This window comes from Ovis canadensis, chromosome 10, assembly GCF_042477335.2.
Source record: "Ovis canadensis isolate MfBH-ARS-UI-01 breed Bighorn chromosome 10, ARS-UI_OviCan_v2, whole genome shotgun sequence".
NCBI lineage: Eukaryota > Metazoa > Chordata > Mammalia > Artiodactyla > Bovidae > Ovis > Ovis canadensis.
Window position 1 is genome coordinate 99,733,399 of NC_091254.1, and position 17,930 is coordinate 99,751,328.

The window sequence follows — 17,930 nt, forward strand, 5'->3', positions numbered from 1 at the left end:
GAAGGGCTCCTTTCCGACTGGAGTCTGGGCTCTGTCCCGTGGCTGGTTTCTCTCGTGCCTACGTCTGGATGTGTTAACACACTAACGACACCGTGGAGAATGTTCTCCCGAGAGTCTGCTGAGGGCCCCGTCACAGCCGGGCAGGGCAGGATCCCCCCTCCTCAAGCAGGCGATGGGGAGGGTGCGGTTCCCCATTAGAAACAGCTTCCGTAGCTGAACAGACTATGAGTCCGAATGGCTTCTGACTTGGAGGCCGTCAGATCGGCTGCGTGAATCTGCTCGTGGTCGTCTCCAGGCACCTTCTTGCCCTGGACGTCGGGGACGTGCCTCCCAAGGGCCCGTTCCGGGTTCACGCCCACCAGGGATGGGGAACCTGCTGCAGGGGGTGCACCGTGACCAGCACAGGTCCCAGGTGGGCGTCCACAGCCAGACCGCTGGCGGCTGGGAGCTGACTCAGCCCCGAGGCCTCGGACCCCGCTCAGCCCGGGCGTGGGTTCTTCGGCCTCCGCTTCCCAGGCCTGGGGACGTTTCACCCGCACGAGGGGTCGGGGTCTACACTGAGGGGACTGCCTTTGAAGTTGCTCCTTTTCCACAAACCCCGCTGGCCTGAGATCATTTTTCTTCCAATTCAAACGTCTCCAGATCGCCAGTGTTCTGGCGTCACTGTGTGTATTAAAGAAAACGCTGGCCCGGAAGTAGAAGAGAGAATGGAAACCAGGGTCAGATGAGTAGCTGTGGGGCTTCTCTCCTTGAGAGGTTCCAGGAGTTACTTGTTTTAAGGAAGCAGTTGGCACCCTCTTGGCATGTTTTCATCACCATTCTTCATCAGCAGGTTACCAAGTGCTTTCCAGAACCTCTGCCGGCCTTGCCTCGGTCTTTCTTAAATGCATATGGTTCTCAAAGTGAATGACTGGTTAGTGAGGAGAAACAGCCTGTATTCCTGTGCCTCGTGAGGGTTAATTTGTATTTGAAGGAGGGTGGATAGATTCAGCTGGCTGCACAGCAGCAGTGGTGAACCTGGAGCAGTCAGCACTGCCGGTTTTCCTTATTTGATATTTGTGCAGAGTTGACGGCTGAGTCTCTTGAGAGAGAATCACTGTTACTGTATTTTGATACTTTTTCTAGTTTCGCTTTTTTTAGTATTTATACTAAAGTCCTCAGACTTTTAATATTTGGATGTTTAAAGGTGTTTATAACTTTGTGGCGTGGGCAGGTATGAATTGTATATCCAAGCTCTGGACCCTTTCTGAGTGATGTTTCTTCATCCTCCGGTCCAAACCAGGAGCAAAGTACTTTTTAAAGTAAGTTATTTTTAGACTCCACAGAGACACTGTATAAAGGGCTGTTTGTTTCCATAAACACCTTGGACGTGAGCTGTCGTGTTTGCTGACAGAGGCTGACAGTGCTTGAAACAGAAATGGACAGCATGTGTGCCCCAGGGCGCCCCGTCCCACGTGGCTGTCCGGCTGGGGGCCATGCCCTGAGGCCACGGACACCCCTGGGCAGACCACTGGGGTCAGGGTGCCCCAGCCAGCGCGCCTCCCTGGGCAGTCCCTCTTTCTCGTCTTCTCCCTGATGTGGTCCTGAGCCAGGTCGGCTGAGTACACGGGATGCGTTTAAGTTTATAGTGCTCAGTAAGTCCTCAGCCTCCCTCGGTAAAAGGAGATCAAATGTTGACTGAATGGAAAGCAAACTTCAGCAGATTTTCCCCTTTACCCCAAACCCCTTTACTCTCCGAAGAAAGTCAGGAGAACGTTGCATGCAGCGAAGCTAGTCAGTCTGAATCTGCTTCTTACTCCCCTTCCGCTCTTGGGAAATGAGGAAACGGGATTACTCGGTCAACAGAGCGGGGCACTGGCCCCGCACCCCTAAAGCAGAGAGCTTGTCGGCTGTTCAGGTGATCCGACTCACCGTTGAGTCCCAAGTGCTTGTTTCCACACGAGTGGTTTCCAACTTCCTCGGCTGCCCCAGCACAGCAGTGCGCGGGCCACTGCAGACGCGCAGGCCAGCTGCGTCCAGGGCCTGGGGCCTGGCTGCGTGCTTGTGGGTGCCTCGCTGAGCCGTCAGCGCCCTCTGAAAGCCAGACTGTGGTAATGTGTGTGACACTCCCCCAGGATGGGCTAGAAACAGCTCAGTGAGTCGTGGGCACCGCTTGGCATCCCCTGCGCAGCCAGCCTCAGATGTGAAGCTTGCTGGGCGGGTTTCCGGGCTGGTCTGTGGGGTGGCGCTTCTGGGAGGGGCCCTGGTGCTGCCGGTGGTGAGACCCTCGCTGTCTCTAATGGAGTGGCGGCAAAGCCCCGGGGGCCGCCCAGCGGGGCCGGGGCCCTGATGCAGCTGACTGTGGCACTCTCCCAGCAGACGGTTCTTACTGTCCCCAGGGAAAGAGTGCCTGCCTTTCCTGGGGCTCAGCTAGAGTTCATAGTCCAGATACAGGCGGACCTGCACTGAGATGGTCTCCTCGTGAAATGCGGTGTCGAGCCGGTGAGCTGCTTCTCCAGTGTCCTGTTTCTGATCGTCCGTCTCTTTGCAGGCCGTTAGGATCGGAAAACCTGCTTCTTAGAGGAGCCACGCTAAAGAACACTGAGAAAATCTTCGGTAAATGTTTTAATTAGTGAGTTATTAACAATAGCTGCTAAAGCTAAGGGCCCGTAAGCAGGTAAAATCCGTGGAGGTACCCTGAGAGTGTCTCTTTGTGCTTTGAGGTTCTGTGGATTTATGGTGGTGAAAATCATCCTCACTGAGAAAACCAGTCTCCACGCACGACCACAGTCCGCAACAGGGACATGTCAGGTCGCTGCCTGCGTACTGAGAGCCTGCAGTCTGTGACCCAAACGTGAAGTCGTGCCTGTGAAAGAATCCGCTCACTGCGGCTCTGCAGGGAGTTCCTTTCACGGCTGTTTCTTTGTTAGCTTCCATTTCCACTGGGTTAATTTTTATGTTTTAACTGATACACAAGTGATACTTTATGTTTTAACTGATACACAACTAATGCACTTGTGTCTTATTGTTGGGAAACCCGAATTACTAAAATCTGAACGTTTTTTTAAACAAGTACACATTGCTCTCTATGTATGCAGGAGAAAAAAAGTCTCTGGTCTAAAGAATCTTTCTGTGTGACTTTTTCTGAACAGCTGGCTGGCCTAGAAAAGTGTAAAGTGTGATTTGCTTTGTCCAGAACCCGGTAGTGCCTCTGCATGTGCCTTGCTGTGCAGAGAGAGACGCACAGCTGAGCCGTCGCTCCACCAGCCGCTCTCTGCTTTACAGGCGTCGCTATTTACACGGGCATGGAGACCAAGATGGCGCTGAACTACCAGTCCAAGTCCCAGAAGCGCTCTGCTGTTGAGAAGTAAGCTCGTGCATCCCATGGACTGAAACCCGTAAAACGCCTAATGCACCCGACCTCATCGGGATCATCACAAATCCGTGACTTGACTGCCGCAAACCCCGGCAGCTGTGGAATCGGATTTCTCTCGGTCTGATCAGCAGCTCTTTCGTGAGGTCTGACAGACGGTTGGGCCGGTGATTTAGATCCTAGAGCGACTACCTTACTTCGTGGGGCTGGAGATGCCTTGCACCCAGCCACCTCTGTAACTCCCACCTGAGTGCGGACACCTGGGTCCAGGTCAGCTGCCGATGCTGGTCCTCCTGTGAGAAAGTTGAAATTAGGTCGCTTTTCTGATGTGGTTTCACTGAGGAAAGTGTGAGCAGAGCCAACAGCCTTCATTAAACAGTAAAATCCTTTTGATGATAAGTCAGGACAGGGTCGGGTTTGTAAGAAGATGTGGCCCAGGGGGCGTTGTCTTTGCCTCACAAAATACAGTGTGTCCCTAGCCTGAGGTGGACGGCTGAGTGACCACGTGTTGTGAACTGAAGAGAGACTGGCTCCTTAGTGATTTGGGGGTGGCGGTCGGGGCACCACTGTCTGCTGCTGGGAAGGCGACCTCGAAGTGGGGTCCTGGGTCTCTGCCCACCTGTGGCTGCTTCATCTGTGGAGTTGGGCCGTTGGCTCTTACTGAGGAAGGATGCTTAGTTTCCAGATGTCTGGATTGAGAAATAGGTCTCAGATACTGGAAAACCAGACCTCCTTCACAGGCTCCTGAGGACTGGCTAAGGACTCAGCGGTTTTCCTACTCAAGGCGTTTGCTCGCTCCCTCCTGCCTCCCTCCGGGTTGGGAGCACGCTGGTTGATGCTTCGTGGTAGAGGACGTTGATTCCCGGGGGTTGTGTGAATTAAGAGCCCTAGACCACGTGGAAGCCCCCTGAGCAGGGCGGCCGTGCCCTGCGCTCCTGTCCGCCAGGGTTCCCTGCCCCCTGCTCTGTCCCTGTGGCCCCAAACTCAGGCCAGCGCCCAGAGTGGCCTCAGATGCAGACGAGCTCGCCGTCTCCGCTTTGACGGTCGGTCGGGGGGCGGCGGGGGGGTTCCCCGTGAAACCCTTTGCTGTGTTGCTCCTGTCTGCTCGCGTCGTGCTCACTCTGGCGTCCGACACCCAGCGCGGGGTCCTGGGGGAGCAGGCGCTCAGCCTCCACGACCGTCTTGCGTTTCAGGTCGATGAACACGTTCCTCATTGTGTACCTGTGCATCCTCATCAGCAAGGCACTGGTCAACACCGTCCTGAAGTACGTGTGGCAGAGCACGCCGTTCCAGGACGAGCCGTGGTACAGCCGGAAGACGGAGGCCGAGAGGCAGAGGAGCCTGGTACTGCGGGGCGCGCTGCGGCAGGCGCCGTGGACGCCTAGGGGCACGGGGTGAAGAGCTGCTGGTGCAGACAGTGACGCCCCCATAGGCACCGGCGCTCTGCCTTCTTTGCGTATTTGAATGTTCAGGTCTGGAAAAGTAGCTTCCATCCTAAATTCATAAGGACGAACCTTAAACGTTGGGAGTGTGGAGTCTTAACCACTGGCCCACCAGGCAAGTCCCCAGTGTGTTAATTTAATTAAATCTCCTCTACTTAGGGGCTTCCCTGCTGGCTCAGATGGTAAAGCATCTGCCTGCAATGCAGGAGACCCGGGTTCGATCCCTGGGTCAGGACGATCCCCTGGAGTAGGAAATGGCAAGCCGCTCCAGCATTCTTGCCTGGAAAATCCCGTGGTTGTAGGAGCCTGATAGGTTACAGTCCATGGTGTTGCAGAGTCGGACACGACCGAGCGACTCCCTCCCACTTCCACTTCTGCTTAAAATGGTCCAGTTTTCTGGCTGGGCCTACCCCATCTCCCAGCCTGGGTGCCTACCTCCTTCCTCTGCTCAGCCTCCCAGGGGACCGAATGGCTCAGAAATAAGGGTGGAACTAGACAGAAGCCGCTTATCCAGACCTAAGCTTGGTCATTTGTCGGAGTCTCAGAGGAAACCGAATAATCCCACTGTCTGGTGTCCTCCGGGCTCTCAGTGGGAGGCCCCCATGCCTCCAGGTGTGACTCACGAGTGACCCACCCCCCACCCCGCCCGCCAGCAGCACAGGGTGGGGCCGCTCCCGGCCTGGGCGCAGTGGGCGGACAGAGGAGAGCAGGCGGCCCCTGACGCCCCAGGTGGGCTTCACCTTTGGTTCTGAAGCACCTGTGTCCGGCGCCCGCTGGGCTGTGCCGGCTGCGCTGAGCTGCGGCTGGGCCGGCTGCGCTGAGCTGCGGCTGGGCCGGCTGCGCTGAGCTGCGGCTGTGCAGGCTGCGCTGAGCTGCGGCTGTGCAGAGCTGGCGGTGACCGCGCGCCGCCTCAGTTCCTCAGGGCCTTCACGGACTTCCTGGCCTTCATGGTCCTCTTCAACTACATCATCCCCGTGTCCATGTACGTCACCGTGGAGATGCAGAAGTTCCTGGGCTCCTACTTCATCACCTGGGACAACGAGATGTTTGACGAGGAGTTGGGGGAAGGGCCGCTGGTCAACACCTCGGATCTGAACGAGGAGCTGGGGCAGGTCAGTGTCTCCGGAGCTGTCTCCTCTCTCCGGCTGGCAGGGGAGCCCTCGCGCCTGCCTCCTCGGGTTTCCAGAGGCACGTGACTCTCAGCCTGCCGCAGACGCCCTGGGTGTTCGGAGGGGGACGCTGCCATCCCCGAGCAGATATGACTTACACCCGAAAGACGGCAGCAGAGCGGCTTCCCCGCCTTGTGTGACAATGGGGATGCTTCTGTGTCGACAAGTTAGGCAGACTCGGGACGTTCACTCACAACACCGGCTCACCCGTGGCCTTTCTAAGCGGTTCTGAGTCCGCATTTCGAGGGCCTGAATTGGGGTGAATCGGCAGTGAGCCCTCAGCTCCCCCAGCCGTCCTCTCAGGCCTCAGGGCCCGAGGTCATCACTGTCAGGGTGGGCAGAGTGAGCCTGAGCTTCGGTCTCTGGTGTAACGAGAGTTCAAAACCCCTCCACGGAGCTGCTCCAGGCTGCCAGCTTGGGGCCTGAGCTCTGCGCTGTCTGGACCTGCTGAGTGGGCGTGATAGCCAGGACCTGCCCTGCAGAGGGCATGTGGGTGGGAGCCCCAAGCAGGAGCCCCGTGGAGGGCGCGGAGGGTGGGGGCCGAGCCCCTCGGGGCAGCACTGGCATCGGAGCCGCGCCCGCAGGTGGAGTACGTGTTCACGGACAAGACGGGCACCCTCACCGAGAACAACATGGAGTTCAGGGAGTGCTGCGTGGAGGGCCGCGTGTGCGCGCCGCACGCCGTCTGCAACGGGCAGGCGCTCCCCGACGCCTCCGCCACGGACATGATCGACGCCTCCCCAGGCACCAGTGGGCGGGTAGGTGACTGTGCTTCCCGCCCGAGTCCTGCCCCCTCCCTTCCCACGGCCGTGTCTCGGGACACAGCAAGGGCACCTCCTGTCCCAGGGTCTGGGACAGAACCAACTCTCCCGTGACATGTAGGAAGAAAAGACGTGGGTGCAGGCGTCCCCGGTGAATCCGGCCGTCGCGTCGGGGCTGGAGACAGCTCACGTCACACTTGAGCTGGGTCACTGTGGGCTGAGAGCAGGGCACGCACGGACACACTCACAGGGACCCAGTCACAGACACGGACACACCTGCACACCAGGCACACATGCGTGCTCACGCAAGTTGTACAGCTCTGCACGCTCGCACGTAGACACGCACACACACAGCCTGCTGCTGCGGCTCCGGGGGCGCCGTTGCCCTCGTCAGCGGTCACCCAGGAGGCCCTTCCAGAAGCCTGAGCCTGCTGCCTCCCTGAGGTCATGTCCATGCCGTCTGGCCTGGGCTCCGCTGCCACCCCCAGAGGCAGCGCTGGCACCCCCGCCCCCGGCGGCTGCAGGCCCTGCTGTGTTGGTCGTCGTCTTGTTTGGGCTCCTTCTGTGTTAAGCGGACGTGCTTAGAGCTGTGGGTTGTGCTGTGTTTCAGGAGCGGGAGGAGCTGTTTTTCCGGGCCCTCTGTCTCTGCCACACCATCCAGGTGAAGGACGACGAGGAGGTGGATGGGCCCCAGAAGTCACCGGACTCAGGGAAGCGCTCCGCGTACATCTCATCCTCGCCCGACGAGGTGGCCCTGGTCGAGGGCATCCAGAGGTGCGTGGCGGGCGACTCCGGTCCTAGAGGCGGGGTGTTCTGGGCACTGTCCACCGTCACCGTTGACGTGTCCTGGGAGCCTCCTGACCAGGCCCCTGGGCCTGGGGCGTCTGCTGGGGTGGGGGCCAGGCGGTCCCTGCCTCTGGACTCAGGCCTTCCTCTGACCCCACGGCGGTGGATGCGGGTTCCTCCTGCTGTCTTAGACAGTAGTTTTCCTCCTGACTTCTGCAGTAAACTAGAGGCCATTGCAAACACTCGCAGACACTTTTAAGATGCAGTCTTCCTCTTCCATCCTAAAAAATTGACGTCCAGAGAGGTTAAGCAACCTCCGTAGAGTCACCCAGCATGAGAAGGGCTGGGCCGGATGCGGGGGCTCTCTCCCCGCTCGCTCCTGTGAGTCCTGTCCTGCCAGCCCCTTCAGGACTCTTTACTGGGAGCTGTTGCTGCCTTGTGACTTGGGGCTCTGTGCAAACACTTGGGAAAACACTTCTCTCCAGGTGTGTAATTTCACGTCTTCCTGTTCTCATCGCCGATGACCCTGGTTTAACTCTGAAGGTGCGGGATTCGCCACACGGCACAGGGAACTAAGCCCAAGCCTCACAATAACTTGTAGCAGAATATGAGCTGCAGAAAGTGCCAAGTCACAGCGTTGTATACCTGAAACTCACGCCATAGCGTGAGCCAACTGCCCTTCAGTTAGAAAGCCAGTGAGGGCACTCCCCTCCCCTTCACTGCCCCCGGAGCACGGGCATCGGACACCCCTGGTCTAACGGGAACCGTGTTTTTGTTGTGAACTAAACGCTGCATCTTCCCCTGCAATTTGAAAGTGATATCAGTGTGTGTGTTGTGTACCTAGGGGAGATTGCTCAAGGCGAGTGAGATTTATCTCTTCTTGGAAAGCGAGCGCTCAGGCACTAAGGCACATTCAGTCACAGGGACCACCCCCGAGCCGCCTCTCCTTCAGCAGCCGGCTCCCGCCAGGCCAGCGGGCCCCGACCCACGGGCTCCAGCGTCTTCGTACTGTCAGGGCTGCTGCGGTGCTCGAGTGTGTATCCGCCTCCCTGAGCGCCTTGCCTCAGGAGCCGGGCCCGTTTCCTCCAGCCCGTCGCTGGGCCGGTGCTGGACGGAGGTCACGAGCCGAGTGCCCTGCGGCCCCGTGTTGAGCTGGGCTGTGGTTTCCTTGTCAGTAGACCGAGCGTCCGCCTGGAGATTGACAGGCTCCCAGAGTCCTAATTCTGACGTCGTAACTGACCCCTGAAGGGTCCCCCTGATAGTAGAGACAGGGCCCAGTCCCCAGACCTGCTGCCCTTCAGCGTCACCAGTAGGAAGCAGCTCATCTCATGCGACGCGCCGAGCGGCCGCTCCCACGTCCCGTTCCCTGAGCTCGTGGAGAGTTTTCTCAGACAGTGGCTGGACTCAGCGCTGACTGCGCCGCGCCGCTTGCAGCCTCCGTTTCACTGGAAGCATTTCTCCTCCGAAAGGAAAGCTTCCTCAAAGTCAGAAACAGAGACATCTGTGAGGAGGAGAGAGGGCCACACTAACCCCCGGGTTGCTCTGCCCTGCAGGTTCGGCTTCACGTACCTGAGGCTGAAGGGTAACTACATGGAGCTGCTGAACAGGGACAATGACGTCGAGAGGTGAGGGCGCCCCTGGACGGGAGGGAGTATAGCGTTGTCTTCCCAGCGTTTTCTCACCGGGGAAAACACCAAGTTCTCTGTACACCCCATGTCTCTTCCTCCCTCTTCTCTGTAACGACCCCAAGAGCCTCGCCAGAACGCCTGGAGAGTCTGACTCAGATGCTTAGAGGCAAGGTTGGGTGGCGGTGCAGCGTCCGACAGGCTTGGGCGGAGCCATGCTGCGTCCGTTTTACCGCTGGAGTTCGGGAACCTTCTAGTCCGTTCTGACACCCCGAAGCCATGCTCTGACCCCAACAGGAGGGAAGACGTCAGCCCTCCCCCCGGAGTGGCCCCGGGACCCTGCGTCCTCAGAGCCTGTTCTAGGCTGTGGAGCGCAGGGTCCTGTAGAAACACTGAGCAGGATGGCCGGGGGCGGGGGGCGGGGGGGTTCACTTTCCATAGCGACCTTCAGGCACTGTCCAGCCTGACAGTGCTGGTCCCGGGACACGTGGTGTGTCTCGATTTTGACTTGGATGATGAGATTGTCCGTCTCTCCTTGGTGAATAAGCATTAGTGGGCTGTCATGGAGAGGGCGCAGTTGGTAAGGAATATAACCTTTGGTGACGATCTCAAAGAAAGGGGTTTTTAAATTTCTGTTCGGGAAAAGTAGACTCCCAGGGTGTGGGGGAGGTGGTGAACCCTTGACTCCAGAAGGGGCTTCTGGGTTCTCCAGCCAAGGTCAGCCGCGGCTCCTCCCCAGAGCGCGTGGGGGCCTCCGGGCGCCGTGGTGTGACCCCTGGAAGGGCATGACCCTGCTGCCCAGCTCCTGGTCTCCAGCGGGGCAGGCGGGTGAGAGCAGCTCTCAGACCATCAGCACCACTTGCTGCCGCCAGGGGTTCCTGGGCAGCCTCACAGCCGGGCCCGGCTGACGCCCACCCGCTCCTTTAGGGGCCGTGTCACCGGCAGGGGAGGCTCGCCGTCACCCAGATGCTGTGACTCACGGAGCGAGATGATCGTCAAACGAGTTTCCAATCTCTTTCAGGTTTGAGTTGCTGGAAATTCTGAGTTTCGACTCGGTGAGAAGGCGGATGAGTGTGATTGTCAAGTCTGCTGCAGGTAGACACCTCTCTCCCTTTGACTCGTCAGATGGCCCACTGTGGCTGTGCTTCATTCTGGCGCCTGGAGCCTGTGAGGCTCGAAGGGCTTAACCGTTTGTCCTCCCTTTAAACACGTGAATCTGCACCAGCCGTTCACCTGCAGCCCTGTTTGGGCCCCAGCATCTTAGGCCGGCTGAGTCATCCTTGGGATTTCCCTCGAGGGGAAGTCCGGTGACCCGTCCCGAGGCAGCTCCTCACCCACCCCTCAGTAAACACACAAAGCAGCCTGCTTCCTGGGTCCCCCACCCCATCCGCGCCTGCAGACCCTCCTCTGGGCTGGACCCCCCGCCTCAGATCCCCCCAGGTCTGGACTCTCCCCTCTCAGACCCTCCCCTTGTCTGGACTCTCCCCAGTCAGATCCTTCACTGGTCTGGACTCTCCCCAGTCAGATCCTTCACTGGTCTGGACTCTTCCTCACTGGTCTGGACTCTCCCCCTCAGATCCACCCCCTGGTCTGGACTCTCTGCCCTCAGAGGCTCCCCTGGTCTGGACTCTTAACCCCTGGTCTGCGCTCTCCTCCCTAAGATCCTCCACTGCTCTGGACTCTACCGCCTCAGACCCTCCCCTCGTCTGGACTCTTCCCTCCTGGTCTGGACTCTCCACCCTCAGACCTTCCCCTGGTCTGGACTCTCCCCCCTCAGACCCTCCACTGGTGTGGACTCTCCCCTCTCAGACCCTCCACTGGTGTGGACTCTTCTCCACTGGTCTGGACTCTCCCCGCTAAGATCTCCCCCTGGTCTGGACTCTCTCCCCTCAGACCCTCCCCTGGTCTGGACTCTCTCCCCTCAGACCCTCCCCCGGTCTGGACTCTCCCCTCTCAGACCCTCTCCCAGGACATCTCCGTGGCCACCTGTCGGAGGCCTTGGTGGCCTCCTCGGCCTGATAAACCGTCAGCTCTCCCGCCCTCTCTGGGCTGCAGGCGTCCTGAGCAGGAAACTACGCTCGGTCAACAGCGTGCCCGCCCCCGCAGTGTCTGGCGCTCAGCGAATACTGCTGGACTCGGCTTGCTAACTCCATTTCCCGTGGCATCTTACCAAGAGATGTGGGGTCCTACTCGCTTTTGTTTCTTGAAACTAGACCACATACCAGGCTATGTTTCTCTCTTTGCAAACCTGCCCGGCGAGCAGGCAGATGGAGCCGCTGCCCTGAAACTGTAAACAGAGCCAGCCTGAAGGCGGTCCGAGGGCCCGTGGGAGGGTTCCACGTCACGGGGTCCTGGTACCGTGTTCACCGGAAGTGCCTGCTCTGTCTCCCGAGCTGTGGGGACGTCAGGGAGGCTGCTGAAGCCCGTCCTTCAGCCGTACCCCGGGATCCATGCGCCATGCCCTGGGGGACACGGGCAGGTCGGGGCTGGTTCTCCGACCCGCATGGCTCCCTCGCCTCCAACCAGTAGTCGGGCGTGACAGCTCCACCCACGAGACTCACACCAGTGAGCACCGCGAAAGCTCAAGTGCTTTATGTCAACAGTCCTGTAACACATGGCCACAGGGTCAACGGGACATGGGAAACACACCACCCATCATGTTTGGAGACGAGTGCCCGGTCGCCTGTGCTGCCTCTGGGAGCACTCGGCTCATCCAGGGCAAAGGTGTTTGCCTGCCGAGGTTCACACCGTCACGCTCCTGTCCTGTGACTGCCCCTGAACAGATGTGAGGTCTAGGAGGTGAACCGTCTTGGGGCGGTCTGTGAGCCGGCCCTCACGGCCACTGCGGCGGAGAGTGACGCCCTCCCGCTCACACCCCTGTGCGCACCCTCTCCTGGGCCGCCCGGAGCACCGTGCTCACACCCGGGGCTTGCTCACACCCTGTGCACACACTCTCCTGGGCCGCCCGGAGCACCGTGCTCACACCCAGGGCTTGCTCACACCCCTGTGCACACACTCTCCTGGGCCGCCCGGAGCACTGTGCTCACACCCGGGGCTGCACCGCAGCATCTGCAGAAGCAGCTCCACTTCAGCCGTGAACAGCGTGGCCGAGCCCGGAGCAGGCGCTGGGGTGCGGAAACCGAGAGCTGCTGAAAGCCCTTTCCTCGAGGAGATTTCCTGGGGCACCTCTGCGGGCTTCATGCGAGAGGCCGGGCTGTTGCAGCCCTCCGCGGCAGCAGTTACTCCACAGGGACACTGACTGTTTAATCAAAGAAAGTGTGAAAGTGAACGTGTTAGTCACTTGGTTGTGTGACCCCCCCCCCCCCCCCATGTACTGTAGCCCACCAAGCTCCTCTGTCCGTGGAATTCTCCAGGCAAGAGTCCTGGAGTGGGTTGCCATTCCCTCTGTTAATTAAGGAAGTTGTTCTCTAAGCAGTGATTCCTCCCCGGCGTTGACACCGGCCACACAGAGTGACGGCCTCCTGGGCAGGGCGGAGACCAGGGCCTCTTCGGCCCGGAGCTCAGCGACCCGCCCCGGAAGCCGCTGCAGCCACGGGCGCTGCCTGACCCCAGTGCCTGCCCAGTCGGTCACAGCCGTGTGTGTGCACCACTCTGGAGGCGTCACCTCCCAGTCGTTTACAAGACCAGAGCAGCAGGGGCTAAAGCCGCTGCCCAGTGCCGTCTCTCCGGTCCTTACATGTTGCTGGACGCTCTCTGTCTGCTTGACCACAGCTTTAGGCTAAACGCATCTCACACTCCAGCGGGTACAGAGGGAAGACAGGTCAGCACGGTGGGAAATCGCAGTCGTTCACAAGCCATTACCGTGAGTCCGCTGGGATTTTTTTAGGACAAAGAATTACTGTTCAAGACTGCATCGATACGCAGAGTTGGCTGCAGCACAGAACTTGTTCTGGGTCATGTGACGCATGAGCATTGCGTGGAAACCACAGCTGGCGCCCGCAAGGATTCCGTGCCAGGCTGGCAGGCGCACGACCAGGAGTCCTGGGTCAAGGGCCGAGAGTGTGCAGGCTTCTCCTTAGCGTTCGAGATTTCTGTCTGAAGACAAATGCGGAAGAGACCCAGGTCCCAGGGACAAGCCCCTCGGTGTTTACATGAGCAGAGCCGTGTGCTTTGCAGGCAAGAGATTCCTCGAAAAAGAGGAGCCCCGGTGCCAGCAGCCTGAGGGTCGGCGTGGAGGCCGTGTGCCCTTCATCCCGACCTGACTAAGGGAGAGCCTTCCACCTCGAGGGGGAGGAGCCTGCCCCCCAGCACTGACGTGTGAAGTGGGATAGCATCATAGATGCTTCTCGTAATTCTCGTGCACACAGAGGATGGTCCGATGGTCACGTCTGGTGCCCCAGCAGCTCACTGCCCATTTGGGGTCGGCTGCGCCCTGGTGTCTTTACGCCCAACCCCCCAGCCCGGTCCTGTGGCGGTTCGTCCCTCACTCGAATCCTTGCCAGGGAGCTGGTGGAAGTGACGGGAGGAAGGCTGCCCGGAGCCAGTGTCCTTGTTCCCGATGTCCCTGGGACGCTGGGGTTGTTGGAATAAGATGAGGCTTTGCGGGGGCGGGAGTCCGTGGCTTCGCCGTTCTCCCGGCTTGACAGGTCAACGGGTCCGTCGACATTTCTGCAACAGCCTTGGCACTGGTGCCCCTGGTTTTGTTTTTGATAAAAGCATCGTTTGAAGGATATCTCTGTCTTCCCCATGGTGTGAGTCAATGAAAGTCTTCTCGCCTCGTTTTCTAGGAGAAATTTACCTGTTTTGCAAAGGAGCAGATTCTTCCATATTCCCCCGAGTGATAGAAGGCAAAGTGGACCAGATCCGATCCAGAGTGGAGCGCAACGCGGTGGTGAGACGCCGGGGATTTGGGGGGGGGGGGTGTCCTCGTGCCTCTTCTCCCGTGGCGGGGGGGTGGGGGGCATGCTGGGCGGCAGGAGGGCGCACTGCGGGGGGCCCAGCCGCATCCCCTCCAGTGGGGCGCCGCCCCCCTGCAGCCTTCCGTTGGCGTTTGGTGGCCGGAGGGGGTGCGCTGCGTCCAGAATGACAAGCGCAGTGTGATGCTGCTGGAGAGAGGAGACCTTCGTCCCGAGGACCGCTAGGGACTGGCGCTTTCTGTTGTGACCTCGCCTGTTCGGTTTCCTTCCACATGTCACCTGAAGCGAGTACAGTCTGTTCTTAGGACGTCAGAGGTTTGTCTCAGGACCGTTGGTTGAACAAGGCTGTTCTCTCCCTGTTGGACGGCCTTGGCATTCTTGTGAAAAGTCACGTGGCCACGTGTGCAAGCGTCCCCTTTTGGGCTCCCTGGCCTGCTCTGCTGGTCTCCGTCCGTCTGGATGCTAAGACCACACTGTTTTGGTTGTGTATCTCTTTGCCGTGACTTTTGAAACCAGGAAACGGGAGTCCGTCTTTCAGCCTTGTTATTCTTTTACAGGATTGTTGGTTGGTCTGAGTCCCTTGGGATTCCAGGTGAATTTTCGGGTGTGTTTTCCCTTTCCCACAAAATGCCACTGGGCCCCTGATCAGGGTTGCACAGAGCCTGCAGTCCACGTGGACGGTGTTGCCGTCGTGGGAATACCGTCTTGGAATTCCACCTGCTCAGGTCTTCCGTGACTTCTCCCAGCAACGTTTTGCAGTTTTGGGTCTACGAGCCCTTCACCCACCCCCATGGTAGCTCATTCTTAGGTATTTTATTCTTTTCGATGCTATTGTGAACGGAATTGTTTCCTCAGCTTCCTTCCTAGGTGGTTTTCTCTTTGGATAGTTAGTGTGTGGAATGTGCAGCTGGTTTTGGATGCTGACTTTGTATTCTGCACCTTTATGGAATTCGTCGGTTACTAGTTCAGTGTTTCTGTGTGTGAAATCCTTTGAGTTTCCTACATATAAAATCCTATCACCTGAGAACAGAGGTAACTTTATTTCCTTCTTTCCAACTTGGATGCCTTTTTTTCCTTGCCTGTTTGCTCTAGTTAAGACTGCCAATACCATGTTGAATAGAAGTGGGAAAGCAGTCATCCTTACCTTGTCCCTGACCTTAGGGGGAATAACTTTCACTCTTTCCCAACTGAGTATGATGCTGGCTGAGTTTCCGGGTGTGACTTTTATCTGGTTGAGGAAGCTCCTTCCCTGCTAGTTTATTGAGTGGTTTAATCAGGAGAAGGGGGCGACAGAGGATGAGATGTTTGGATGACATCGCCAGTCATCAATGGACATGAGTTTGGGCAAACTCGGGAGAGAGTGACGGACAGGGAAGCCTGGCGTGCTGCAGTCCATGGGGTCACAAAGAGCGGGACACGACTGAGTGACTGAAAAATAACAGGAATCAGGCAGAGGGCTTGGGTTTCGTCAGATGCTGGGGTTTGGTTTTCTGCTTTTTGTTTTCGCGTCTGTTGAGCTCATCACATGCCTTCGTCCTCACTCCTCCATCTGTGTTGTCTATTATGCTGATTTTCGTGTGTTGAATCAGCCTTGCGTTCCGGGGATAAATCCCACTTGGTCGTGTGAAGAATCATTTGGACATGCTGTTGGATTCCGTTTACTGAAATTCTGTCGAAGACCTTTGCGTCTTTGTAAGAGATGGTGCCTAACTCTCTCTCCTCGTAATATGGTTGTCTGGCTTTGGGTTTCAGTGTTGTTTTATAAACAGTGTCTAGGCTTTCAGCAGTATCCGTGCTTAGCAGGAGGAGTAGAGAAGAGCATTTCCACCCCACGTTTCCATGTGGGGAAGTCCCATATCTGCTTAGGCAAACGAGGTTCTATTTATTTCTAAAGCTCCAGCTGACTGTTCACTCCAATTCTGCATTCTGGGACAACTCTGGATTGTCATCCTCTTATCTTTTATGACTGAAGTCTTGCCTTTCGGTGGCCCTGGTTTGCATTACGTGCTCCCATGCTTCCTAGTCTGATTGAACACTTCCCAGTCGATCGGTCGATCCTGACTGTGTGTATTCAGCGTGCGCGTGAGTAGTTCAGCTGCAGACGACTGGCGCTGTGGGTGGGGCTCTCCGGTTCCCCGGTGTGTCGCCTCAGCTGGAGAGCGGACGTTGGGAACGCTTCTGGGAGTGACCCTCGGGCTTCCGGGAGTGACCCTTGGGCTCACGGTCAGTGCTGCTGTGTGTCCGGCAGGAGGGGCTCCGGACCTTGTGCGTGGCCTACAAGAGGCTCGTCCCGGAAGAGTACGAAGGCATCTGCAAGCTGCTGCAAGCCGCCAAGGTGGCGCTTCAGGACCGAGATAAGAAGTTAGCAGAAGTCTACGAGCAGATAGAGACAGATCTGGTCCTGCTGGGCGCTACGGCCGTGGAGGACCGGTAAAGACGCCCCGCGCTTGTTCTCAGACACCGTGAGCGTGCGAAGGGCGAGAGGGAGCTGCCAGGGCCGGAGATGGGGGCACCGTCAGGCTGGGCAGGCTCTCCAGTTGCCCTGGGTGACAGCGCGCAGGGGTCAGGCCTGGGTGATGCCTGACTTTCCACCAGTAAGAGGCCTGTAAGTCACATTTTTCCAGAAGAAACCAGGAATGCCAGCATTTCCACACCTAGTTATGAACAGTCAAGATACGGGGCTGTTTTTCAGTTCTTCTTTAGATTGGAATCAATAACTAATTCTCTTCCTAAATGAGTCCCTAGCTCTTTCCAAATTCAAGTGTAAACATTTTAGACCTTAACAGTTTTTGTCATGAGTCAGTGAAGAAATTTAAAATAATTAAGTAGAAGATTGCAAAAACTCACCATAATAGCTGCTCAGATTACCAGCTACAGATTTTCAAGATTCTGCATAGGAAGGACTGACTTGTCCCAGCTCTGCACGGGGGACAGGAAAGACCCCTCTGTCCACTGTTGTCTGAAGAGCACAGTGAAAGGGACAGATTATAGTTTATTTTGAAGAAAAGAAAAAAAACCCTGCAACTTAAAGGCATGGGACAGAGACTTCAGGAGGTTACTGAGCTTCTGTTTCCTATCAAGTTTGAAAGTGTTTGTTTAATACTTACTTACTTCTGTTGTGCCGGGTCCTCGTGGCTGCGCGCGAGGGCCTCCTCTGGCTGCAGTGAGTGGGGGCTGCCCTCTCTTTGCGGTGTGTGGTTCTTTTTTTATTTTTTTACTTTACAATACTGTATTGGTTTTGCCCTACATTGACATGAATCCGCCATGAATCCGGGCTTCTCTCGTCGCAGGGCCCGGGCTCTGCACGCAGGGCCTTCAGTGGCCGCAGCTCCTGGGCTCCAGGGCACAGCCTTGGCCGTGGCGCACGGCTTCAGTTGCGGCACGGCATGTGGCATCTTCCAGACTAGGGATTCAGCTGGTGGCCCCTGCGTTGCCAGGCGGATTCTTAACCCCTGGACCACCAGGGAAGCCCCTCAGTTTAAAAGTCTTGGAGGTCTCTACTGGTCCAGGATTTAGATCCTGGTCTCAAAAACCTCGGTTTTCCCTGGGGGTCGGCATTCCCTGGGTCCTCGGTCTCAGCAGACAGTTAGCCGACAGGCTGGTTTTGCTCTTAAGTCCTGACCCCTCTGCTCCTGGAAGCACGTCTCACTCAGCACAGAGCAGCTGCGGTCACGGACGGCTTGGTGACGGGTTGTGTGTGAGGATGAGGAGGGTGTTCGGGAGGGGGCTGCTTGTCTGGGGAGGGGGGACTGGTCTTTGGAGGAAGTAGGAGGGAGGGGGAGGCTCTCAGGGGCGGAGGGACCCTTGCCAGCCGAGGGCCTCTCAAGGGCTGTGGGAGCTGTTGGCCTCGGTGGGGAGCTGGGACCTCAGGACGTTGAGGGCGGACCCCCGGGATGTAGGAGGGGGTGGCTTTGACCC

At 57.9% G+C, this 17,930-nt stretch overlaps 1 protein-coding gene across 5 annotated transcripts in view; it reads left to right on the plus strand.

Annotated features, from left to right (window-relative positions):
• The window catches only part of ATP11A (ATPase phospholipid transporting 11A), a 95,047-nt gene that overhangs the window by 54,422 nt on the left and 22,695 nt on the right, over positions 1-17,930 (plus strand). For all 5 annotated transcript variants that reach the window (XM_069602052.1, XM_069602050.1, XM_069602054.1 and 2 more), the window contains exons 9-18: positions 2,531-2,595; positions 3,265-3,346; positions 4,546-4,696; positions 5,709-5,906; positions 6,548-6,721; positions 7,335-7,498; positions 9,064-9,135; positions 10,157-10,230; positions 13,884-13,987; positions 16,261-16,442. In XM_069602052.1, the coding sequence (XP_069458153.1) occupies positions 2,531-2,595; positions 3,265-3,346; positions 4,546-4,696; positions 5,709-5,906; positions 6,548-6,721; positions 7,335-7,498; positions 9,064-9,135; positions 10,157-10,230; positions 13,884-13,987; positions 16,261-16,442 (1,266 nt within the window). The remainder of the gene's footprint in view (positions 1-2,530; positions 2,596-3,264; positions 3,347-4,545; positions 4,697-5,708; positions 5,907-6,547; positions 6,722-7,334; positions 7,499-9,063; positions 9,136-10,156; positions 10,231-13,883; positions 13,988-16,260; positions 16,443-17,930) is intronic.